This window comes from Tenebrio molitor, chromosome 4 (genome assembly GCF_963966145.1).
Source record: "Tenebrio molitor chromosome 4, icTenMoli1.1, whole genome shotgun sequence".
NCBI classification, from domain to species: domain Eukaryota; kingdom Metazoa; phylum Arthropoda; class Insecta; order Coleoptera; family Tenebrionidae; genus Tenebrio; species Tenebrio molitor.
Genome location: NC_091049.1, coordinates 1196246 through 1223329, shown reverse-complemented (window position 1 = coordinate 1223329; position 27084 = coordinate 1196246). Strand labels below are relative to the sequence as shown.

At 37.3% G+C, this 27084-nt stretch overlaps 1 protein-coding gene and 2 long non-coding RNA genes across 9 annotated transcripts; 1 reads left to right on the top strand and 2 right to left on the bottom strand.

The window, feature by feature from the left end:
• On the top strand, positions 1 to 27064 carry LOC138128774 (transcriptional repressor CTCF-like). 7 transcript variants are annotated; one of them, XR_011158900.1, is made up of 3 exons: positions 4 to 175; positions 9287 to 12785; positions 20805 to 27064. XR_011158900.1 is itself a non-coding variant. In XM_069044975.1 (2 exons), exon 2 carries the CDS (start codon positions 20819 to 20821, stop codon positions 22193 to 22195), a length of 1377 nt encoding a protein of 458 aa, XP_068901076.1. In that variant the 5' UTR covers positions 1 to 175; positions 20805 to 20818; the 3' UTR covers positions 22196 to 27064. The 7 variants fall into 7 exon arrangements, 6 of the variants coding, with proteins under 6 accessions (XP_068901076.1, XP_068901074.1, XP_068901073.1 ...); XM_069044975.1 differs by lacking the exon at positions 9287 to 12785 and having other exon boundaries at positions 1 to 175; XM_069044973.1 differs by lacking the exon at positions 9287 to 12785 and having other exon boundaries at positions 2 to 175; positions 24484 to 27064.
• Positions 937 to 1717, bottom strand: LOC138128789 (uncharacterized). Its single transcript, XR_011158907.1, has 2 exons — positions 1655 to 1717; positions 937 to 1601 (listed from the first exon to the last, which is right to left on the bottom strand). It is a non-coding gene; the product is annotated as an uncharacterized lncRNA (long non-coding RNA).
• LOC138128788 (uncharacterized) lies at positions 3096 to 4928 on the bottom strand. Its single transcript, XR_011158906.1, has 2 exons — positions 4866 to 4928; positions 3096 to 4812 (listed from the first exon to the last, which is right to left on the bottom strand). It is a non-coding gene; the product is annotated as an uncharacterized lncRNA (long non-coding RNA).
• Positions 27065 to 27084: the final 20 nt, after the last annotated feature.

Genomic DNA, 27084 nt, shown 5'->3' with positions numbered 1-27084 from the left:
CGCACTCCAAACATCTGACTTTTGACAGCTCGCAAACAATGTTCTGCCATTGTTTTCGGTGGCCTAAATAGACAAAAAGTCACGTAGAAAATTACAAAAAAACACCGTAAAACACAATTATTCCACAATAAAATGTGATTTTTTTTATCAAGACTTTTGAATTCTTCAGACTTTGGTAAGTACGACACATTATCTTAAAAAATAAAATACGCAAAGGTGAACGGTGTCAGATTTAGAGGTAAAGCAAAGATTCAGGAAAAACAACATGAGCTGCCCAAAGATACAACAAACAAAAAGGAATTGAACTAATTTATGTGCAAATAAAAATGAAGTAAAAGGCTTGTTTATGGTCGGTGTAAATACTCAACAAAAGACAAGGACATATCTTGTCAAAATAAAAAATGTACAATGCAGGCGTTTAGCTACTAGATAAGGAGAAAAAGTAAACTGAAATTGTGTCGTTCTAATTTGTTTTGTAATTTTTAATTTGAGTACAAATTTTGAAATAAAATTGCTTTTTCGTATCGTTTCAAATCGACACACTTTGTACTCCACAACTTTGTCAAGGTCACCTTAGGTTTGCCTAGTTTATATGATTAGTTTATTAATAATTACGACTGCAGTTCAACAAGTCTTCGAGGTTGACTCGAATGGAAATTCCAGAGTCCAACAGATGGTCAGTTTCCTCCATTTCTATTGCACAGAAATAATAAACCAAAACGAGAGTATGATCAGACATTGCCAAATGCACAAAGCAGTCAATGCAGAATATACCAAGTGTTGATCGTATTTTGTGTTGAGAGAACTCAAAAAGTCATGTCAGTTTATGTTAGATTCTTTATGAATCGTAATATCAAATACAACACTTTGTGGTGTTGTACCTACAGGTGTTTTCGAAGTTGAAGCGTTCCTTTTAACATGTGATAGTATGCGTTGTTCTAAAGAGTTTGTAGCAGGTCAAAGTGCCACTATTCGTTTTGGCCGGGGTAGGAGGCCAAGAGGTCCTACTTATGCTCGCGGGACAATAAGATCGCTGTTCGAAGATCAGGAACAAGCAACACAACGCACGGCATATGACGTCGCGACGCGCCCACCCTGCCGTAACCTTTTTTGGGGACGCTCATTTCGAAATAATTCAGTTTGTTTGTGCCGTCAGTCAATTCATTTTGAGTTTATCGGTTCAGGGTTCATTTTTGTTTATCGGATCACTTTCAGTTTTATTTCGGTTTCGCTTTCAGTTTCACTTTCGGTTTTCGTTTGTTTCTTTCGCGGTTTCTTTAGAGTTTTCATTGTAGAGTCTTTGTGCCAGCCAGTTTTGGGGCGGCTGGAATCACACATGTTAGCCCCTAAATTTTAGGCTGAGGTGGCCTCACGCCTCTAGGCTGTCTAGCTGCGGCCTATCTATTCATCGTTCGCTTTTTTCTTCTTTCTCCTTTCCTTTTCCTTCAATCCTTCCTCTTCTTCTTCTCAGCTCGGGTAACCGTACGGCAAAGTTAATTCCGATTCCCTTTTGTTCCCGTGACTTGCCGGAAAGTTATCTTCTTCTCTTCTTTTCCCTAACCTTCTTCCTTCATCCTTGTGGTGTCCAACCTTTTGAGATCCTGCGGGAAATTGCCGTCAACATCTATCGTGTGTTACGCGTGGACTCACCGACACATTACCGCTTCGACATCCGGATTTTTCGATCGGTGAAGTCCAACGTAAACAAACCGGCGCTGCCAGCCTTCGGGGCCGTCGAGGAGCCCGAAGATTTACCGTTTTACCGTTTACCGTTTTGCCGTGGTCGAGAAACCCCTCGTCATCTAGCGAGATAGAGGTAATTATCCTTCATTAGCGAATTCACTTCACTAATTTTCGTCCGTTAGGGGTAGTTCGAGCCAGATTACCGTTACCGTACCGCGAAGGAGAACCGGAAAGTCCTCCTTCGAATTATCGAGAAGCAACCCCTTTCAGCGGAAAGGTAATTACCGAATCGATTGAGTTTCGCAACACTAACGACAATTCGTTAGGGGTTGTTCTTTAGGGTCAGCCGGACCAGTCATCGTTATTTGGGGCGATAGTTCGAGCCAGGAACGTTGTTCTTTAGGGTCAGCCGGACCAGGAACGTTGTTCTTTAGGGTCAGCCGGACCAGTCATCGTTATTTGGGGCGATAGTTCGGACCAGGAACGTTATTCTTTAGGGTCATTCGTCGCCGCATCGTTCGTCAGAGTGGTCGTCGCCAGACCGCAAACCGTCCATTAAGGTCATCGGACCACGTACCGTTTCACCAAGGACTAAAGAAAATCGTCAAGGTCACACCACGTTACCGGCGTAAGATAAGTCGCACAATTTAATTGCGGATTTGCGAAAAATCAAAGAACGCCTCAAATATCCCGCTTCTCAATATTTAGAACCGTTTCAATTTGTAAAAATCTCGCATTTCAATAATTTCAAATTTTTAGAAAGACTTCACAAAGCTCAAGTTTTCAAATTTCACATTTCAATTATTAGTAGCAGTTCTTCTACTTCCAGTAAATTTGCAATTTTTTCAATTATAGAATCGATGTTAAATTAACGTTGTAAATTTATGAAAGCAGAAGACTGCGCTTCATTCTTGTTTCACGCATGCAACAGATTTTCCTTTCGTTTTTTTTCATCGGAGTTGTATTAATTTTAAGTTTATTCACAAATAAGTTACAAGGTCACCTGTAAAGGAAAGCTTTCTTGATAAGACCAGAATAAGGTATTGAATAAGATCATTAATGTGAACTGGTTCGAAATTTCAATTAACAAAATTACGTAGAGTAACGTTGCCAATTCCACGGACCAGTGCACACTTAAGTAAGCATTTCGAATTTCCTGGACTGTTGGACAAAAATTGAATAAACCAATTATTTAATTCGCAAGGAATTAAGTTCTTTCGTATTGACTCCGAAGCATCCGAGAAACTGAGCACCTGTCCCGGCAGCTGGACAAGCTTAACAACCAGCTCAAGACAATAGCTGCCTGGCGCCCATTTTTTTATAATCCGAACCCACGCCCTATGCCCCGAAAACCCCCTGAGAGCCCGGAGCTGTCACTGGCCAACTTTTGGTCACACAAATTTTGGCGCCCAACGTGGGGCCCGATTTCCCGACTTTTTGGAGCAACCACAAATTTTCGTTTATCGCTCATCTTCATTTTCGCGAAATTTGTAAACCAATTTGGGCCTCGAGGGCTCGCTTGCATTTGACAGCCACAAATTTTGACGCTTGGATTTTCGAGGGCCTGTCAAGTCAATCGAGCCGCCACAAATTTTGACGCGATTTGTTAGGGGTGTGATTTGTCAACTTTGTAGCAGTCACAAATTTTGACGATTTTGCTTCCTCGTTTGAATTCCGCAAATTTGGTCAGTTTGGCTCATTCAGCTTTGTTTATCGTGTTTGTGACTCAACTACAGATTTGGCAAGATCACAGATTTTTCATTGTTCAACAATCGGAGCTTTGGGTTTGGGTTTCAGAGAAATTTCAGTTTTCAATTTTTTTACCGTGTAAGAGAAGCAGGAATTTTGCAGAGAAAATTAGCGGATTGTATTCAGTCTTATCTCGTGTCTTCACAGATAAGAAATTTTTTGAGAACGTTATCGCGCTGCGAAACACTTTTTCGGGTGACATGTTTGTTTGAGTTCCATCCTTGTCGCACAATCGGAGAAACGGTGGACATTTCGCCAATGTCAAGGTCAGACACTCGAAGACCTCCAAGTGTCTCTATGAGCGATTTTTTTGCGGATGACGTTCCGTGGAATCGTGGAAAACGCTTCGTCGCATTTTCACTTTCCGTTTTCGAGCGCTGCAGCGAAAATTGCGTTGCATTTTTTTTCGTCGAATTTTTTGAAATGATCGAGACCAAAAATTTTACCGTGGAGTTTGTTCAGGAAAAGTTTATTTGAAAAACCCCATTTATGACATATCCCGAATTCGACTTACATCATACCGCAGTACTCAAGTACTAATTGACATTGAGATTCAGTTTTCAATCGTTTGATACGCGCAGATATCAACTAGCCATTTTGTGGCGGAATCAAAACTTTTCCATTGAACAAATTTTGACGTTTTTGAGAAGACTTCATCTTCGTTTTGTGTAAAAAGAAAAAGGCAACCGCGTTACCTTTTCTTTTTTCTTTTTGAGGAGGGGGGTAGTGTAGCAGGTCAAAGTGCCACTATTCGTTTTGGCCGGGGTAGGAGGCCAAGAGGTCCTACTTATGCTCGCGGGACAATAAGATCGCTGTTCGAAGATCAGGAACAAGCAACACAACGCACGGCATATGACGTCGCGACGCGCCCACCCTGCCGTAACCTTTTTTGGGGACGCTCATTTCGAAATAATTCAGTTTGTTTGTGCCGTCAGTCAATTCATTTTGAGTTTATCGGTTCAGGGTTCATTTTTGTTTATCGGATCACTTTCAGTTTTATTTCGGTTTCGCTTTCAGTTTCACTTTCGGTTTTCGTTTGTTTCTTTCGCGGTTTCTTTAGAGTTTTCATTGTAGAGTCTTTGTGCCAGCCAGTTTTGGGGCGGCTGGAATCACACATGTTAGCCCCTAAATTTTAGGCTGAGGTGGCCTCACGCCTCTAGGCTGTCTAGCTGCGGCCTATCTATTCATCGTTCGCTTTTTTCTTCTTTCTCCTTTCCTTTTCCTTCAATCCTTCCTCTTCTTCTTCTCAGCTCGGGTAACCGTACGGCAAAGTTAATTCCGATTCCCTTTTGTTCCCGTGACTTGCCGGAAAGTTATCTTCTTCTCTTCTTTTCCCTAACCTTCTTCCTTCATCCTTGTGGTGTCCAACCTTTTGAGATCCTGCGGGAAATTGCCGTCAACATCTATCGTGTGTTACGCGTGGACTCACCGACACATTACCGCTTCGACATCCGGATTTTTCGATCGGTGAAGTCCAACGTAAACAAACCGGCGCTGCCAGCCTTCGGGGCCGTCGAGGAGCCCGAAGATTTACCGTTTTACCGTTTACCGTTTTGCCGTGGTCGAGAAACCCCTCGTCATCTAGCGAGATAGAGGTAATTATCCTTCATTAGCGAATTCACTTCACTAATTTTCGTCCGTTAGGGGTAGTTCGAGCCAGATTACCGTTACCGTACCGCGAAGGAGAACCGGAAAGTCCTCCTTCGAATTATCGAGAAGCAACCCCTTTCAGCGGAAAGGTAATTACCGAATCGATTGAGTTTCGCAACACTAACGACAATTCGTTAGGGGTTGTTCTTTAGGGTCAGCCGGACCAGTCATCGTTATTTGGGGCGATAGTTCGAGCCAGGAACGTTGTTCTTTAGGGTCAGCCGGACCAGGAACGTTGTTCTTTAGGGTCAGCCGGACCAGTCATCGTTATTTGGGGCGATAGTTCGGACCAGGAACGTTATTCTTTAGGGTCATTCGTCGCCGCATCGTTCGTCAGAGTGGTCGTCGCCAGACCGCAAACCGTCCATTAAGGTCATCGGACCACGTACCGTTTCACCAAGGACTAAAGAAAATCGTCAAGGTCACACCACGTTACCGGCGTAAGATAAGTCGCACAATTTAATTGCGGATTTGCGAAAAATCAAAGAACGCCTCAAATATCCCGCTTCTCAATATTTAGAACCGTTTCAATTTGTAAAAATCTCGCATTTCAATAATTTCAAATTTTTAGAAAGACTTCACAAAGCTCAAGTTTTCAAATTTCACATTTCAATTATTAGTAGCAGTTCTTCTACTTCCAGTAAATTTGCAATTTTTTCAATTATAGAATCGATGTTAAATTAACGTTGTAAATTTATGAAAGCAGAAGACTGCGCTTCATTCTTGTTTCACGCATGCAACAGATTTTCCTTTCGTTTTTTTTCATCGGAGTTGTATTAATTTTAAGTTTATTCACAAATAAGTTACAAGGTCACCTGTAAAGGAAAGCTTTCTTGATAAGACCAGAATAAGGTATTGAATAAGATCATTAATGTGAACTGGTTCGAAATTTCAATTAACAAAATTACGTAGAGTAACGTTGCCAATTCCACGGACCAGTGCACACTTAAGTAAGCATTTCGAATTTCCTGGACTGTTGGACAAAAATTGAATAAACCAATTATTTAATTCGCAAGGAATTAAGTTCTTTCGTATTGACTCCGAAGCATCCGAGAAACTGAGCACCTGTCCCGGCAGCTGGACAAGCTTAACAACCAGCTCAAGACAATAGCTGCCTGGCGCCCATTTTTTTATAATCCGAACCCACGCCCTATGCCCCGAAAACCCCCTGAGAGCCCGGAGCTGTCACTGGCCAACTTTTGGTCACAAGTTTTAGCCAAAACCACCTTAGAAAATGTGTACAGCAATGAAGATACAATAGGTCCTTTTCAAATTTTGCACTGATTTGTTAGAAATTAGAATTGACAAAAAAAAATCAAATGAGCATGGACGTTAATCAAAAATACTGTCAGAGTTGCCATCTAATTAGTCGGAATGGCTTTATTATTAGGAAAATAATGAGCTCACAGATATGTTGCTAATGTACGGGCAATGTTAGCACGTTATCAGAATGCAGCTGCGGCGTCCAGAGAGTACGCAGAGCGATTTCCGGAAAGATACCGTCCTGGGCCACGTCAGTTATTAATCTAGTACAGCGGAGAAATAGACAGCACCGGACTCAAAATTTTAGAAAACAATAAAAATATACAATCAATTATCTCCGTTAATACAAACATTTCACTAAGAAGATGTAGGCAAACATTTTTAAGAATAATGTATAGGACCTCGTGTTACAAGGAACGCCTCAACTTTGAAAACATCCTGTATAGTTGACTCAAGTTGCAAAAGACCACTTGTCATTTGCAACGGCATTTTTTCAATATTTTTGAACCAAATAAAGGCAAAAAGGGACCAGAAAATCATAGTTTGGATTGAATATTTTCTATATAAGTACAGTTTTAAAGTAATTACAAATGACTAACGCCATAAAAGTGCCGTTACAAAGGCAAAGTGGTTTTTTGCAACTTGAGTCAACTATACAACGTGTCTCAAAAATAAGTACATTAATTTTAATAGATCTCGTTAATAGCAACAATATACGGTGAGATTATTTAAATTTATAATTAAAGTTGGCTATGACTTTAAAATTAGACTGGCAACACCCTTGACATCTTGATTTGATTTGTCAAAGTAGCGCTTCAAAATTCAATACACAATATGAAACTGCGAGTTAACAGTTGTATCAAACACCTGGCTTGGTTACAACTGTTAACTCGCGGTTTCATACTTTGTATTGAATTTTAAAGCGTCATTTTGACAATTCTAATCAAGATGTCAGCGGTGTTGCCAATATAATTTTAAAGTCATAACCTCCTCTAATTATAAATTTAAATGATCTCACGGTATTTGAATATATTTTTTTCGTAAACCTTATAGTTATCCAATTAAAATGATTGAAAAACTTGGCACAAATTTCGTTAACCGCCTATGGAGATTACTTGCTTCGCCGATGCCGACAAGCGAAGAACAAAAAACAAATGAAAGAAAACTTTCACTGTTTTTTGCACGGCGGCTAACTGCTGCGCTGGTTGCTGCGACCTATGGATACCTAATGATAAGGATAAATAATAAATATTTTACTGACCCTAATGAATCGCCTATACCCAAATAATGACAAAATGTTTCCTGAAATTAGTGTATTAATCTGTAAAAATTCTCATGAAATAATTAGAGTAATCACTAACCATTACAAGAAGTGTTTAAAGTGACCGTCGTTATTGTCAATACAATAATGAAGACGCCAACAAAATGATATTTCCATTCTTTCCAACATACCTCTGTTATTGCGAATTGTTGTGGCAGCATTTTCCACCCGTTCTGTTAAAACTTCACAAGAAGAAGTCGCACGGAAATTCTCTGGACTCGCGGAGCAGTCCCGCACATTTCACGCACAACACAATACATATCTGTGTATTCAATATTCGAAAATAAACGTTCCATTTTCACAAAATTTTAGCTCAAATCACATAATCAACACGTAAACACCTGGCTTGTGGAGTCGGACAAAACTAACTAAAAACTGCACCTCGGCCGCCGAGCGAAAAAACTTTATTCTAAAAACACAAAGTTTTGCGATGATTTTTACAAAAACTATTATATCACGGTCAGTGTCATCGGGTTAAATAACTAGGAAATAGACAGCTCGTTAATTTATGGGGGAGGGAAAATACCCACTGAAAAAAAATATATTTCGAAAAAATGATGCATAAAAATTTTTGTTGTTCTTCACGAGAAGTGTCACTGGTTAAAATTAATGTACGGTTGGTGGACAAAAAAAGCTGGGACGCTCAAAATTTCTTACATTTGTATCAAGCTTTTAATTGTCAAGATAAAGTCAAAATAATACTGACTTTTACAATCAGTGTTGACAGCTGTAATGCCGAATCTAACTGAATTCCAAAAACACCTAATTAGACAAGGCCTTGGGAGGGTATTATCAATATCATACGAGCAATTGCTAACGAGGTAAACGTTAGCAAAAATACTGTATTGCTCGCCAAACAGATGTTTGTAAGTGTCACACGTGGCATTTTTGTCTTATGTCATCATACCATAGTTAACCCATTTGTTAGTAAACCTGGATTAAAATTTTTGTCCCAGTTTTTTTGTCCATCGACCGTACTTACGTTGTTATTTGAAATTACTTTAAAACTGTGTACTTATTTGGAAAATATTTAATCCAAACTATAGGTATATGATTTTCTAGTCCTTTTGTGCCTCTATTTGGTTGGTTAAAAAATATTGAAAAAATGCTGTTGCAAATCAAAAGTGGTGAAAATTTACATAGTGCAGTATGCAATAGAAGTTTCGTTAGTTTGAATTTTATATCGACCTTTTCTAGTAACTTTTTTGTAATTATTTATTTGAGGTTAGGCACAGCATCATTAAATTTAAATTGCACCAATGCTACCAATAGTGATTCGTTAAAATTACCAAACACAATGACAGCTAATACCTAACTAATTCATCCGTGGTTTTTTGCAACTTGAGTCCACTTTAAATAGTGTTTGTTTGGGGGAAAAATCGAATTGAGGTTAAAACGCTGTCAAATTGTGTCACATAGGCACAGGGTGAATTCTCAAACATACAAAAAATTGGTTGGTCGACGTCAAATTGCGTTGTCAAATTTAAAACAAAGGTGCCAACCAAATAAAGTATAAAGTACTAGAAGTACTCTTTGTCTGGTGGACGCACACTACCTTTACATAAACTAAAAATTGCATATTTTGCAGCCATCGTGATTGAGTTAAAATCTAATTTTCAGACTGTAACATCAAAATGGCAAATTTGGAATATACAGGGAGCATTCTGAAATGTGAATGCGGAAGGATTCACGACTGCGACAGATGTCCTTACATGAGCAGATCACTTTTTTTCCCCCAAATCCCATCATTCGGTTGCGAAAAAAACTCTCTAGAAAAGTACCACTGCGAAGAGTGCGATTTTGAAAGCGATCTTGCGATAATTTTCAATCAACACATCAGAGAACATCACAGAAAGAGGATCGACGAACCGAAAAATGACGTTGAAGTAAAAAGCTACATCTGTCGAGAGTGCTCGTTCGAAACATATTCAGCGTTAGTGTGGATCAAACACTTGGATACTTTGTGTTTTAAGACGAAAGAAGATTTCGAGAAAGTAACGTTTAGTAACGACGCAAAACTGCAACTGTCCAGAGGAAACGTTCAATGGTTCAGCTGCGATAAATGCAACTATAAGACAGATCGAAGATATTGCTTAAAACGTCACAGCGTGACGTGTGCATACACATCAAATGAAAAAACGTCATGGTTTCAATGTGAAAAGTGCGCTTACATAACAAAACTGGAAAGTTATCTTAAACGTCACATAACAACTCGACACAAATCCGATGAAGAGATCCAATGGTTCAGGTGTGACAAGTGCGACTTCAAAGCAAAAGAAAGATACAGAGTGAAGCGTCACAAACTGATCAAACACACATCAGACGAAGAAGCGCTGTGGCTGCAGTGCGAACAGTGTTCTTACAAAACAAAACTGAAATGCTCTCTTAAACGTCACATAATGAGTTTGCACAAATCAGATGAAGAAGCAACGTGGTTTTACTGCTGCAATTGTAAGTACAGGGCTCGGAGGAAAGAAAACTTGAGACGTCACATGTTGCTGAAACACACCTTATCCGAATTTGTGCAGTGGCTTGCTTGCGACAAGTGTGAGTACCAATGCAAAACCAAAGATGACTTGCACAAACACGTCAAATTGCACCATTCGGACGTAATGATCGAAGAGGACAGTGGATTGTTGAAATGCGACTTCAAAGTAAAACAAAAGTACAGAATGAAGGATCACAAACTGATCAAACACACATCAGACAAAGAAGCGTTGTGGCTGCAGTGCTCTTACAAAAAAAAACTGAAAGTCTCTCTTGAACGTCCAATAATGACTCCGCACAAATCCGACGAAGAAGCAAAGTGGATTTACTGCTTGAATTGTGACTACAGGACTCAAAGGAAAGAAAACTTAAGACGTCACATGTACCTGAAACACACCACACCCGAAGCTGTGCAGTGGTTTGCTTGTGACAAGTGTCACTTCCAGACCAAAACCAAATATGACTTGAACAACCACGTAAGACTGCGCCATTCGGACGGAAAGATCGAAGAGAACATCGAATGGTTGAAATGCGACAAATGCGACTTCAAGGCACGGCAAAAGTGCCGACTGCGGCAACACGAGCGGGTCAAACACATGCCGAAAGAAGACGTGGCGTGGTTTCAATGCGAACAGTGCTCTTACAAAACAAGATGGAAGTCCAGCCTGAAATGTCACATGATCCTACACAATCCCTCCGAAGAAGCGGAATAGTTCTACTGCTTCTACCGCGAGTACAGGAGGAAGAGGAAGAAGAATCTGAAACTTCACATGCTGTTCAAGCACACCACTTCGGAAGCCGTGCGAAGGTTCACTTGTGACAATTGCCAGTGCAAATTTAAAACGAAATTTTGCCTGAAAAGGCACCAGAAACTAAAAGTACATAGTAGGTTAAAATAAAGAGGATTGGCGTGGTGACGTTACATCCGCAAGGACACGTCCATGAAGGACGCCACAAAAATCGTATTCGTTTGGAAGATTAAAAAAAAATAAACAAACAAAAGTTTTTTTTCTTGGAAAAAAATTATGATGAACCTTCACATCATCAAATGCATATGGTCAACAGAAAAGACACAAGGGGCGACTGTGGAAAATTCTTTCGTACGCACTTTTTCGGACGCAGTTTTCTGACCCTGGACCGTGGCGGCATCTGTTGGTCTGTTTAGTTAAGTTAACAACGAAACCGAGTAAACCGACTTAAAACAAATGAATATTTGACAGTTAAATTTAACCGAAGTATTTTATTTCCCCGAAAAAGTGTTGTCTTATTTCTGGTGGTTATTTGGTGCATAATAAGAAAATGAACGTTCATATAATCGATAGCAACAGCGCCATGAAGACATGTCTAATAAAGGGTGTTTTTTTAAATTTGGCGTCGAAGCAGGCGTTGGAGAGTCGATTGAGATCGCACCACTCGTGTAAAAGCGTAAGATTTAAACAGCTGATCCATGATCCGTAACCTGTATAGTCCGTTCACAATCGACAGTTCAACGCCTACTTCGACGCCAAATTTTAAAAAACACCCGTTACAACAGCGAAAGGATTGAAAAAATGTCTAATACGCCGCCGGACATGGCAGATGATAATCGCAATAATTTTCCTGTCACCGTGAATTAGATAAATAAGTAATTGTATTGAAAATAGTAAATTTCTTGTTTTATTGGCAAGCTGATAAAAAAATACTATAAAAAAATTGTCAATTGTATCTATTTGAAAAAAGTTGATACAAAATAAATTTGTAATTTTTCCAATGATGTCTTGCTTTGTAGTTCGTGCGGTTGCTTTAAAAATTTAATGTGCACCTCGACCAAAAAGTGCCTTTTGTCCTCACCTGTTTTCAGGTCTCGGCTGCACCTGGACTAGAAAACCCTGATTCGGACGAAAAAGATGCACTTTTTGGCCTTGATACACTAATAACTATTTAATGTTTCTTTCTGTTCGATTTAAGTCTCTTGTGTGTAATATTTTACTTTTAGAATGTTATTAAAAGTGATTGTTTCCGAGTGGTGTCAAGGCGAATTGCTATTTTGACCATTAGACGAAAGAAATGTAGGTCTTCAGTTGGTACTTGGTAATACATTAATATAAATAAAAATTTATACATTTTAAAAGCAAGTTTTTGATAACAATTAATTTATATTTTAATACAAATAAGAACAAAATAAGATAAATTGTTATTTTAGCATTATCATAATGTATATAATAATTAAACATCTATCAGCAAGAGGTAAATTCAACACATGTTTTTTATTTTACACTTTACGCAACCAGCACTTGTCACAGTATTTTGAAAAAGGATATCCTCCTGTATCCCTAATGTCTTGACAGTTTTAATTGTCATTTTTGGATTTCAATGTGGCTCTCGAGGATCATAGAAATAAAAGCCCAATTACCAATGTCACCAACTTACCTGGTACGGTCGCAAAAATTCGCTTTGTATTAGTGAACGCACCCCAACCAAACTTCGAACTCCAACATTTGACTTTTGACAGCTCGTAAACAACGTTTAGGCATTGTTTTTCTGTAGCCTAAATAGACAAAAATAACAGAATATTACAAAAACACCATAAAATATACTTCAACAATTAAATTTGTGATTTTTTTGTCAAGACTTTTGAATTCTCCAAACTTCGGTAAGTACGATACATTATCTTAAAAAACATGCCAACGTGAACATTCTATACTCTATTCTTTATCTTGGTGAGTGGTCGATGCGATCAAGCAAGCCATGGGTAGCTTTGTAAGTTTTACTTTTTCCACAAAATTTTTGTTTGGTGTAAATCAAATATTAACTGTCATCGCTATCATTCAGATTCAAAATCTTCGTCAAACATTCATGTCCAAATCTCGCGATCTTATGTCGCGAAATGTAAATGTAAATATATAAGCCGTACACACCGATTCATAAATTTAACCGTTCCCGATCTGAAAATCATTGGCGTCCGTCGTCGGTCAATCCGACCGAACATTATGCCCGTCCCGGGCAATATTGCAAAGAAGTTTAGGTTTGAGAAACTAACCGGATTCTTAAACCATAAACCGGACCAAATTTGACTGGAAAGTGTATGACCGGTCTAGAACATTTTGAAATTCCCAAGCAAGTTATTAAAGTTTTAGAAAACGATGCGATATGAAGATGACACGTTTGAGGTTATGTCTCGGTCCATATGAATCATGACCAATTTAACCTGTTAAATAATAAATAGAAAGACCTTGCGGCGTCTCTGTAAGTACATTATTGTAATATTTGAATATTTTTCAACAACTACCAACGCACTTTTCCATGGGAACTTTCAAAAATCCCTAAATTCAACTTGACGGCTGAAAATTTCCCAAAGACCACTCACCAAGATAAAGAATAGAGTATAGTTGATAGTTGAACGGTGTTTGTGCCAGTTGGCCAGATTTAGGGGTAAAGCAAAGATTCAGAATAAAATAACACGAACAGTGTAAATACTGAACAAAAGACAAGGGCATATCTTGTCAAAACAAGAAACGTAAAATACAAACGTTTATTGGATAAAAAGAAAAAGTAATCTGAAATTGTGTTTTTCGACCTTGTTTTGTAATTGTTACTTTGAGTGGGAATTTTGAACTAAAACTGCTTTTTCGTATGGTTTCAAATCTACAAATTTTGAACGTACTCCACAATTGTCAGCATCACCAAATCATAGTTGAGGTTATGTTCACTTCACTTCCCGTATTCTACCTTTCTTCCATGAATTCATTTTCAAAACAAATGTAATGAGAAATCAGGAGAAATCTTTTTCAAATTTGAAATAAACTCTCGCTTGTCAGGGCACAGGCTACAAAAACGTTAACACTCAGTTCGACTAATCGCATTATCAGGAAAATCACTGTTTGGCTCATACCAACATGAAAATTTGACAATTGTTTATTAAAAAATTTCAATAATAGATGTGAATTGTTAGCATGACCTTTGGTTACTAAAGTTACTAAGTAGGCGCGCTTCTCGGGATTTTTGAATTTAAGTTTTTATTCTGGCGCCAATCGTCAAATGTAACAGGTATTATATCCTTAGCGGAATCTGACTCCCACAGGTATGGGACGCGATTTTCAATTATGGTTATTGTTTAGTTTTTACTCGTTTTCAGTTTGTCTGTTTTTCCTTGTGTTTTTTTATAAACTTGATTAAATCGCTCCAGTTCTTTCCGTTGCCGCATTTCGTTTCAAGTGTTCAAAACATTTTTAGTTCAATAATTAAAAAGGAAAACATACCCTAAATATATTTTGTAACTAGATTTTGACGTGGATACACTATAGTGAAAAATTTTTATCCCCAAGTACAGTCAAAACAAGCATTTTATTTAAAATTTAATTTTGACAGTCCAGGAGTTTTTTGAATTTAAGATACATACTACTCCCTAGTGTAAAATTTTGTGGTGTCCCTAAATTGTGTTTGGGGGAAAACCCAAATGAGGTTAGAATGCTGTCAAATTGTGTCACATATCTAAAATGTTAATTGAGGTCACGCGTAAAATATGAATCAGAAATATTTTATGTGAATAATACAGGGTTATTATAAATGATTGTAGTCCAAGTAGGCGTAAAAACTGAATGTAAAATTAATGGTTGCCGCTCCATATAAAAAACAAAATGATGTGAATAAATGAGTACACACCGTTCACACACAGGAGTTAAATTGGGTGTAAAACAACTCAATATTTTTGGATTCAATCGTGAATTTAAAATTAATAAATAAAACTCTCATCACCCAAGAAATGACTGCACAAGCCTGATGAAGAAGCCAAGTGGTTCTACTGCTTCAATTGCGAGTACAGGACTCAGCACTAAGGAAACCTGAGACGTCACATGTTGCTGAAACACACCACCGAAGCTGTGCAATGGTTTGCTTGTGACAAGTGTCACAGCAAATTTAAGACGAAATCTAACCTGAATAGGCACCAAAAAAAATTGCATTCTTCCAAAGAAGTTCAAGTGTGATAGCAAACAAGCAGAAGATGAGTGGTTCGAATGTGACACATGCCATTAAAAATAGTAGGTTAAGATAAGGAGGATTGGCGTGGTGACGTTTCATCCGCAAGGACACGTCGATGAAGGACGCCACAAGGTTCTACGATGCAACGGAACAAAGAAAATAAAACATCGTATTCGTTTGAAGGAATATTTAAAAACAAAGTAAAGTTTTTTTCTTGGAAAAAAGATAATGATGCGAAGGTTAAATGTATATGGTTAATAGAAACGACACAAGGGGCGGCTGTGAAAAACAAAAAGTTTTGAAAACGTGTGGCGTAGCTTCAATCGTATCAAGAGCGATGATGAAGAAAGGTTTTGCCGAAATAGTATACAAACCTCGGTGGGAAGGTGTTTCCTTCCTGTCTAGAGCATTAGATCATCTCGGCTACGCCTTGGTAAACTATCTTAGCTTTCGACAGGAATGAAACACTTTCCACTTCAGTATGTAATCTACTATTTTTTCCCTACCGGTTAGAAATGTAGGCTCATTTGAGGTGAGAAAATTCAATTTTCTCGTTAAGGTAAGAAAGTTAATCATGAAATGTTTATGGTAAAACTGTACCAAAATACCAATGTCAAAAGTGTCAAAAGTGAAATAAGCTATTGATAAATGAAAGCCAATTCAATAAAGCAAGTTGGTAGATCAATCATATAATCTGAAAAATAAACAGATAAGCTAGGTAGGTAGATTACTTTACCCTGTTTATATCAAATTTTCGAACAAACGTCAAATCTTCAAATGCGATGATAAGTTAATTAAACAAATAACCCAGCCTACTATTCAATTCTCAAAATTTTCGTTTTAATCAGGAATATAACCATCTTTTTTTGACTTTTTTTAACGAAGTTGTGCCGGTAGGGAAAAAAATAGTATTCAAACCTTGTTAAGAAAGTTCCCTTGCAGACCTTAGGCACTTACAAACCTCGCCTATGGCTCTGTTTATAATCTTTCCCTGCGGTCTGCAAGAAAGCACTTTCGTACCTTGGTTTGAAATATACTATAATTTGTGACAATCTAACCAAATTTTGAAATGACATTGACGACCAGAATTTTTTGCTCGCGACAGTACTTACATATTTAAGTAAATAAACATCTATCGGGAAAGGTAAATTCAACATAATATCTTTTATTTGACATAACCAACACTTGTCACAGCATTTTCAACGATTTTAAAAGTTTTTTAAATAATCGTGGAGGGAGAATAGTTTATTCTCCCTCCACATAAATAATAAAAAAAAAAAACAATTTCTATGGTTCTGGATGCGGACGGTATTAGTGAACGCACTCCAAGATCTGACGTTTGACAGCTCGTAAACAACGTCTTATGTTTTTCTGTGGCCTAAGTAGACAAAAAGTAAAAAAACACTATAAAACATGGTATTATTTCAATAATAAAACATGTGATTTTTTTATCAAGACTTTTGAATTCCTCGAATTTCGGTAAGTACGACACATTATCTTCAGAAACATGCAAAGGTGAACATTCTACGTTGAACGGTGTTTGTGTGCTAGATTTAGATGTAAAGCAAAGATGCAGAATAAAATAACACAAACTGCCCAAAGATAGAACAAGCAAAAAGGCATTGAACTAATTTATGTGCAAATAAAAATGAAGTTAAATGGCTTGGTTATTGTCAGTGTAAATACAGTCGCGGCCACGGAATTTCGTACATCAAATTACTGTCACTTAAAAAAAAAAACTATGTATAATCAACGACGGTAACAATCATGCATTGCCGAGGTGCAGATACTATTATTTGCGCGATTTAAAAATTTTAATTGAAAAAAGCCGAAAGATTAAAATTATTTTTAACTGTCAACATGACACTTCAATTTAGCTTGACAGTTAGTGATAATTTACAAATTTTCGGTTTTTTTCTATTAAAATCGGTGAGTCGTGCAAAAAATAGTATATAGACCTCGGGAGTGAATGATTTTTACATTCAGTGCTTTGTAAAACCCTGGAGCTACGCCCTCGGGCTACAAATTGCACCTCGGGTAAAAATCATCATCCACTTCACTCCCTCGGTGCATAATATACTATAGGTTATGTTTTCATTTTTAATCATTGAAGTAAAAATGTTTTGAATCATTCATTGCTTCGAACACTTGAAGTGAAATGCAGCAACTAAATGAATTAGAGCAATTTAATAAGGTTTATAGAAAATACGCGACAAAATGAAAACAGGTAACAAATTAAACAACAACCAAAATCATCCAAAATAAACTAATCTGTTTCATTTATTATTTAACACTTGATTAACACTTATCTCTCCAAAATTTTGATTTCTGAATCACAAGAACGAACACCAATTCTTAGTTAACAATACTGGACCGGCTTTGGCACAAATTTGTAATTTCTTCCCGTTATTATCACTTTTTTGTTTGTTCCTCATAATAATTTCTTATGGCCCTCTTCCCTCGCGCCAATAGAACCACCCTAGGGTAATCTTGTAGTTTACGTCGCCCAAACTGCGCATCTCATACGCGCAGCCCCATAGACTCTGCATTGTTGCCAGATGAATTCAGCGCGTCTTTTAGTTGGATGTGTACGACTCCAATACGTTTGTTAATTCATCTGTTTCCCTGGTTTAGTGTGCTTTTTTTAAACAATGGGTGGTAGAGGGGCTCCTGCACAGAGTATAATTGTATAATTAAAATCACCGTCACGTGATCTTAATTGTGAATTTTCTCTTATTCGATACAAATAAATAAGTCTGGCAACGCTGTACACATTTAGCATGGTGCGCGAAGCGTTGCACAGTTTGGGCGACGTAAACTACAAGATTACCCCACCCTAGTTCGTTTTGAACTTTCCATTTTAACCTTTTTAAAAAATACACTTAAATAATTTTGCAATTTATTTGACAATGTCGATTTAAACAAATGAATAGTTTGAAAAATTAAAAAATCATAGATAACTGGGCAATATGAAAATAAGTAGTGATTTAACCTGACCTGACCTAACAACTGTAATTTTGATTTTGACACTCCAGATGTTTATTGAATGGACTTTATATACCATTTACGATGTTTTGGCATAAGGGGAGGCTATGATTTCATTTTTTAACGTTGGATACATGTTTGATTTCTGTCATCTTTACTGTCACTAAAGTGCGTGACATGCGGACCTATTAAAATGAACGCAACATGTTGCCGAATTTACCGTAATCATAATTAAGCGACTTTGAAACGTATTGATGGTGTTTGTATTAGACTGCAGAACATATTTTCAGTAAGTTACAATGAAGTCAAGTTCTTTTTGTGTATAAATTGAATCGTAGGTGAGTACAAGATAAATATGTATTTAGCACGGATAGTGAAGGAAGAAACAACGACCCAATTGAAATGGCACAAGGTTTTTTCCAGGTGCAAATTTGATAGAAGGTAGGGGGTTCATGGTTTTTTCGAAAAAATTTTTTGTGGCAGAATCGAACGAAATTGCGGTGAGTTATTGTATAGGATGAGCTGAAGTCAGGCATAGGGAAAGTTCCGGCCATAGACCCCATTTGTTGGTGTGGGAGCCAAAAATAGGCAAAAATATGAGTTTTTTTGGTTTTTTGTGAATTTCTCTTAAACTAAAAAAGCGAGGTAAAATTTTTTCCACTCAAAAGATGCGCATTGAAAAGAGGAATCCAGCGGTGTATAATTCATTGTCATATTATGTTTAATAAGGGAGCTACGGCCGTTTAAAAGTTTTTTCCGGTTGCAAATTTGATAGAACGTAGGGGTTCATGGTTTTTTCGAAAAAAATTTTTGTGGCAGAATCGAACGAAATTGCGGTGAGTTATTGTGTAGGATGAGCTGAAGTCAGGCATAGGGAAAGTTCCGGCCATAGACCCCATTTGTTGGTGTGGGAGCCAAAAATATGCAAAAATATGAGTTTTTTTGGTTTTTTGTGAATTTCTCTTAAACTAAAAAAGCGAGGTAAAATTTTTTCCACTCAAAAGATGCGCATTGAAAAGAGGAATCCAGCGGTGTATAATTCATTGTCATATTATGTTTAATAAGGGAGCTACGGCCGTTTAAATGTTTTTTCCGGGTGCAAATTTGATAGAAGGTTCATGGTTTTTTCGAAAAAATTTTTTGTGGCAGAATCGAACGAAATTGCGGTGAGTTATTGTGTAGGATGAGCTGAAGTCAGGCATAGGGAAAGTTCCGGCCATAGACCCCATTTGTTGGTGTGGGAGCCAAAAATAGGCAAAAATATGAGTTTTTTTGGTTTTTTGTGAATTTCTCTTAAACTAAAAAAACGAGGTAAAATTTTTTCCACTCAAAAGATGCGCATTGAAAAGAGGAATCCAGCGGTGTATAATTCATTGTCATATTATGTTTAATAAGGGAGCTACGGCCGTTTAAAAGTTTTTTCCGGGTGCAAATTTGATAGAAGGTAGGGGTTCATGGTTTTTTCGAAAAATTTTTTTGTGGCTGAATCGAACGAAGTTGCGGTGAGTTATTGTGTAGGATGAGCTGAAGTCAGGCATAGGGAAAGTTCCGGCCATAGACCCCATTTGTTGGTGTGGGAGCCAAAAATAGGCAAAAATATGAGTTTTTTTGGTTTTTTGTGAATTTCTCTTAAACTAAAAAAACGAGGTAAAATTTTTTCCACTCAAAAGATGCGCATTGAAAAGAGGAATCCAGCGGTGTATAATTCATTGTCATATTATGTTTAATAAGGGAGCTACGGCCGTTTAAAAGTTTTTTCCGGGTGCAAATTTGATAGAAGGTTCATGGTTTTTTCGAAAAATTTTTTTGTGGCAGAATCGAACGAAATTGCGGTGAGTTATTGTATAGGATGAGCTGAAGTCAGGCATAGGTAAAGTTCCGGCCATAGACCCCATTTGTTGGTGTGGGAGCCAAAAATAGGCAAAAATATGAGTTTTTTTGGTTTTTTGTGAATTTCTCTTAAACTAAAAAAGCGAGGTAAAATTTTTCCACTCAAAAGATGCGCATTGAAAAGAGGAATCCAGCGGTGTATAATTCATTGTCATATTATGTTTAATAAGGGAGCTACGGCCGTTTAAAAGTTTTTTCCGGGTGCAAATTTGATAGAAGGTTCATGGTTTTTTCGAAAAAATTTTTTGTGGCAGAATCGAACGAAATTGCGGTGAGTTATTGTATAGGATGAGCTGAAGTCAGGCATAGGGAAAGTTCCGGCCATAGACCCGATTTGTTGGTGTGGGAGCCAGAATAGGAAAAAATATGAGTTTTTTTTGGTTTTTTGTGAATTTCTCTTAAACTAAAAAAGCGAGGTAAAATTTTTTCAACTCAAAAGATGCGCATTGAAAAGAGGAATCCGGCGGTGTATAATTCATTGTCATATTATGTTTCGTTTCACTCGCGTTTTAAACTAGCCCACTCGTGCCAAAAAAGCCCAATTTACACAAGAACGAGTTGAAGACAACGTTTTTTTTGTTCGACGACCCCCTTAAAGGCTCCAAATCGCTTAAAATCCTTAAAATTAGCTTGACGTTTAGTTTTGACAAGTGGTGACGTCAAATTTAAAACAAAGGTGCCAACCAAATAAAGTATAGAGTAGCTACTAGAAGGTACTCTTTGTCTGGTAAACCCACACTACCTACTTGACAGTTGACATAAACTAAAACTAGCATATTTTGCAGCCATCGTGATTGAGATAAAATCTAATTTTCAGACTATAACATCAAAATGGCAAATTTGGAACGTACAGAGAGCATCCTGAAATGTGAGTGCGGAGCGATTCACGACTGCGATAGATGTTCTCACATGAGCAGATCACGTTTTTTTCACCAGTTTCCATCATTCAGGTGCGAAACAAACTCTCTGGAAAGGTACAACTGTAAAAAGTGCAATTTTGGAAGCGATCTTAGGACTATTTTCAATCAACACATCAGAGAACATCATAGAAAGAGGATCGACGAACCGAAAAATGACTTTGCAGTAAAAAGCTACATTTGCCGAGAGTGCTCGTTCGAAACATATTCAGCGTTAATATGGATCAAACACTGGAATTCTTTGTGTTTTAAGACGAAAGAAGATTTCGAGAAAGTAACGTTTGGTAAAGATGCAAAATTGCATCTCTGTACAGACATTCAATGGTTCAGGTGCGACAAATGCAACTATAAGACAAATCGAAGATACATTTTAAAACGTCACGATCGGATGAAACACATATTAAAAGAAGAAACATCGTGGTTTCAATGTGAACAGTGCGCTTACAAAACAAAACTGGAATGCTATCTTAAACATCACATAACAACTCGACACAAATCCGATGAACAACAGATCCAATGGTTCAGGTGTGACAAGTGCGACTTCAAAGCAAAATACAGATCTAGAGTGAAGCAGCACACACTGATCAAACACACATCAGACGAAGAAGTGTTGTGGCTGCAGTGCAAACAGTGCTCTTACAAAACAAAACTGAAATGCTCTCTTAGACGTCACATGAATCTGCACAAACCCGATGAAGAAGGAATGTGGTTTTACTGCTTCAATTGCGAGTACAGGACTCGGAGGAAAGAAAATTTGAGACGTCACATGTTGGTGAAACACACCACACCCGAAGCTCTGCGATGGTTTGCTTGTGACAAGTGTCAGTACAAGTCCAAAACCAAAGATGACTTGTACAGACACGCAAAACTGCGCCATTCGGACGGAAAAACCGAAGAAGACATCGAATGGTTGAAATGCGACAAATGCGACTACAAGGCACGGCAAAGGTACCGACTGCGGAAACACGAGCGGTCCAAGCACACGCCCATCGAAGAGGCGACGTGGTTTCAATGTGAACAGTGCTCCTACAAAACAAAATGGAAAGTCAGCCTGAAACGTCACGTGAACCTGCACAAACCCGATGAAGAAGCGGAATGGTTCTACTGCATCAACTGCGAGCACAGGACGAAAACTAAGAAGAATCTGAAACATCACATGTTGCTCAAACACACCGCCCCGGAAGCCGTGCGATGGTTGACTTGTGACAAGTGCCAGAGCAAATTTAAGACGAAATCTAACCTGAACAGGCACCAAAAAAACTTGCATTCTTCTAAAGAAATTCAAGTGTGATAGTAAACGAGCTGAAGATGATTGGTTTGAATGTGACACATGCCACTAAAAATAATAGGTTAAGATAAGGAGGATTGGCACAAGGGGCGGCTGTAAAAAACAAAAACTTTTGAAAACGTGTGGCGTAGCTTTAGTCGTACTAACAGCGATGATGAAGAAAGGTTTTGCCGAAAGTCCAATAAAAAAAGGTTGTGAATGGTAAACGCAGTCACAGTTTTTCTTCGTTCCCATTTCAGAAAGAGGATTACATTTATCATGAATAAGTATTTTGTCTTTTTGAGTGAAAACCATTTTTTAACTTGAACAAGTGTAACTTGTCAATTTAACATTTGCGTCAGTGACAGTTGTTTAAGTTAGGCGACACATTTTAAGAAATTTTGTTTTGCATAGCCGCCCCTTACCTTTTTTATCTTGATCGATCATATTGTACAATGGCCGGCAATAAAAACTAGCTATCACTTTTCTGTTATATCAAAATCCAAATGTGTAATTAATGCTTTAATGACACTAACATTTAAATGATGGCTAACTTTTTTTGCCGGCCACTGTATTAGTTTTAATATTTTTTAAAAGTTTCCTTTCTTCTGTTCGATTTAAGTCTCTTTAATATAACATTTTATTTTTAGAATGTTATTAAAAGGGATTGTCTCCCAGTTGTGTCAAGGCGTATTGCTATATTGACCATTAGACCATAAAGAAAGAAATGTATATAGGTCTTCAATTGGTAATCCATTGAGATCAATAAAAATTTACATTTTAAAAGCAAGTTTTTGATAACAATTAATTTATATTTAATACAAATAAGAACAAAGTAATAAGATAATTTGTTATTTTAACATTACCATAGTAGGTACTGTCGCGAGCAAAAAAAAAACTAGTCAAAATCATGTTTTGACGCAATGGAAAATGCTCCATTGTAAAACGATCGTAAAATCATAACCTATCATCATGTTGTATGACATTAACGGCCAGTTTACAAAAGCGAAATTAAGTTAATCGTAATCAAATGCGAGATTAACTGAACACGTGTATCGTTTCCTTCTGCCATAAAATGCCTTTGTTCTGCAACAATTAGAATACATGTATGAATTAATAACTATCAGTGATGGATTGGCAATAAAGGCTGTTCAAAAATTCGTTGATTTGATGCAACGTATTTCTTGGCTTTATGCAATTTCCCCAATGTCCACATCGCAAATCGGTATTTCAGAATAATTTTTCTGTCCAAAATAATAATAGTTTACTGAATAATTTTGTATTGGCCTCAGAGTAATAAGTAAGACGGACCTCTCTAGAGTTAACGATTTGTATTAATTCTGCTTTAAGTCAGCACCAAAAGTTATGTTTAGTAAGTTTTTATGGTTTAAATTTAAAACAAAGGTTATTTTGATGACTAATTTGGAACTTTTGACGATAAATGTGAAAATATCAATTATTTACATTTTTAAATTTCGACAAGATCTGTCAGGCCAATCTAACCTAACATACACTAACAAACACTTCATTTGAGTCATGGCCTTCTAGAACGTAATCATTTTTGAACACGCGATATATTAAAAAGTTTTACATTTGTATATATAATTAACAAATTCAAGGTAAATAAAACAAATAATGCTAAAAATTGATGCTGCTCCAATTCTTAGTAGACTGTTATTCAATGTCAAAGTTCAGGTTACAGCATTACGTAACATACCTAAAGATTTTCTACGCACACAAACATAGGTCTGTTCTCACCGATCAACAAATTTTCTTCTGCAGCTAATTCCGTGAATGCAGACATATTTAGCGATAGTTACACCAAAATCCGTAACAGTCTTTTAAACACTGCTAAATATTCGAATTGAGACTGCAGTAATTTTAGCTGCTAAGGTGTGTGGCTGATTTGCGGTTAGTGTACTTAATTCAGGGTGTAAATACGGAACTGCAAATGAACGAAATAAAGTTGTAAACCTTTAAAACCCTCGTTTCACTCGCGTTTTAAACTGGCCCACTCGTGCCAAAAAAGCCCAATTTACACAAGAACGAGTTGAATACAATGTTTTTTTGTTCGACGAGCCCCTTAAAGGCTCCAAATCGCTTAAAATCTTTAAGATTAGTTTGACGTTTTGTTTTGACAAGTGGTGACGTTGTCAAATTTAAAACAAAGGTGCCAACCAAATAAAGTATAGAGTAGCTAACTAGAAGGTACTCTTTGTCTGGTAAACCCACACTACCTACATGACAAATGACATAAACTAAAACTTGCATATTTTGCAGCCATCGTGATTGAGATAAAATCTAATTTTCAGACTAACATCAAAATGGCAAATTTGGAACGTACAGAGAGCATCCAAAAATGTGAGTGCGGAGGGATTCACGACTGCGATAGATGTTCTCACATGAGCAGATCACGTTTTTTTCACCAGTTTCCATCATTCAATTGCGAAACAAACTCTCTAGAAAGGTACAACTGCAAAAAGTGCGATTTTGGAAGCGATCTTAGGATTATTTTCAATCAACACATCAGAGAATATCACAGAAAGAAGATCGACGAACCGAAAAATGACGTTGAAGTAAAAAGCTACATTTGCCGAGAGTGCTCGTTCGAAACATATTCAGCGTTAATGTGGGTCAAACACTCGAATTCTTTGTGTTTTAAGACGAAAGAAGATTTCGAGAAAGTAACGTTTGGTAAAGATGCAAAATTGCATCTCTCCACAGAAGACGTTCAATGGTTCAGGTGCGACAAATGCAACTATAAGACAAATCGAAGATATATTTTAAAACGTCACGACCGGATGAAACACACATTAAATGAAGACACATCGTGGTTTCGATGTGAGAAGTGCGCGTACAAAACAAAACTGGAATGCTATCTTAAACGTCACATAACAACTCGACACAAATCCGATGAAAAACAGACCCAAAGGTTCAGGTGTGACAAGTGCGACTTCACAACAAAGCACAAACACACAATGAAGCATCATAAACTGATCAAACATACATCAGACGAAGAAGTGTTGTGGCTGCGGTGCGAACAGTGCTCTTACAAAACAAAACTGAAATGCTATCTTAAACGTCACATGAATCTGCACAAATCCGATAAAGAAGGAATGTGGTTTGACTGCTTCAATTGCGAGTTCAGGACTCGCAGGAAAGAAACCTTTACACGTCACATGTTGGTAAAACATACCACACCCGAAGCTGTGCAGTGGTTTGCTTGTGACAAGTGTCAGTATCAGTCCAAAATCAAATACGACTTGTACAGACACGCAAAACTGCGCCATTCGGACGGAAAAACCGAAGAAGACATCAAATGGTGGAAATGCAACAAATGCGACTACAAGGCACGGCAAAGGTACCGACTGCTGGCACACGAGCGGTCCACGCACACGCCCATCGAAGAGGCGACGTGGTTTCAATGTGAACAGTGCTCTTACAAAACAAGATGGAAATGCAACCTGAAATGTCACGTGAACCTGCACAAACCCGATGAAGAAGCGGAATGGTTCTACTGCTTCAACTGCGACCACAGGACGAAGATGAAAAGGAATCTGAAACATCACATGCTGCTCAAGCACACCACCTCGGAAGCCGTGCGGTGGTTCACTTGTGACAAGTGCCAGAGCAAATTTAAGACGAAATCTAACCTGAACAGGCACCAAAAAATTTGCATTCTTCTAAAGAAGTTCAAGTGTGATAGTAAACGAGCCGAAGATCAGTAGTTTGAATGTGACACATACCACTAAAAATAGTAGGTTAAGATAAGGAGGATTGGCGTGGTGATTTTCCATCCGCAAGGACACGTCGATGAAGGACACAAGGTTCTACGATGCAACGAAACTAGGAAAAGAGAAAATCGTATTTGTTTGAACGAAGATTTAAAAAAAAAATAAACAAAGGGAAGATTTTTTTTCTTGGAGAAAAGATAATGATGCGAAGGTTAAATGTATATAGTTAACAGAAACGACAAAAGGGGCAGCTGTAAAAAACAAAAACTTTTGAAAACGTGTGGCGTAGCTTTAGTCGTACTAACAGCGATGATGAAGAAAGGTTTTGCCGAAAGTCCAATAAAAAAAGGTTGTGAATGGTTAACGCAGTCACAGTTTTTCTTCGCTCCCATTTCAGAAAGAGGATTACAGTTATCATGAATATTTTGTCTTTTCGAGTGAACACTATTTTTTAACATGAACAAGTGTAACTTGTCAATTTAACATTTGCGTCAGTGACAGTTGTTTAAGTTAGGCGACACGTTTTAAGAAATTTTGTTTTGCATAGCCGCCCCTTACCTTTTTTATCTTGATCGATCATATTGTAACTACAATGGCCGGCAATAAAAACTAGCCAGCACTTTTCTGTTACGTCAAAATCCAAATGTGTAATTAATGCTTTAATGACACTGACATTTAAATGATGGCTAACTTTTTTTGCCGGCCACTCTATATTAGTTTTAATATTTTTTAAAAGTTTACTTCTGTTCGATTTAAGTCTCTTTAATATAACATTTTATTTTTAGAATGTTATTAAAAGTGATTGTCTCCGAATTGTGTCAAGGCGTATTGCTATATTGACCATTAGACCATAAAGAAAGAAATGTAGGTTTTCAGTTGGTAATCCATTGAGATCAATACAAATTTACTTTTTAAAAGCAAGTTTTTGATAACAATTAATTTATATTTTAATACAAATAAGAACAAAGTAATAAGATAATTTGTTATTTTAACATTACCATAGTAGGTACTGTCGCGAGCAAAAAAAAACTGGTCGTCAAAATCATGTTTTGACGCAAATCAGGCAGGGAAAAATTTTTCATTTGTGACAATCTAACCAAATTTTATAATAATTTATAATTAAATTTATAATATAAGTAAATAAACAAGGTAAATTCAAGACATATTTTTTATTTTGAC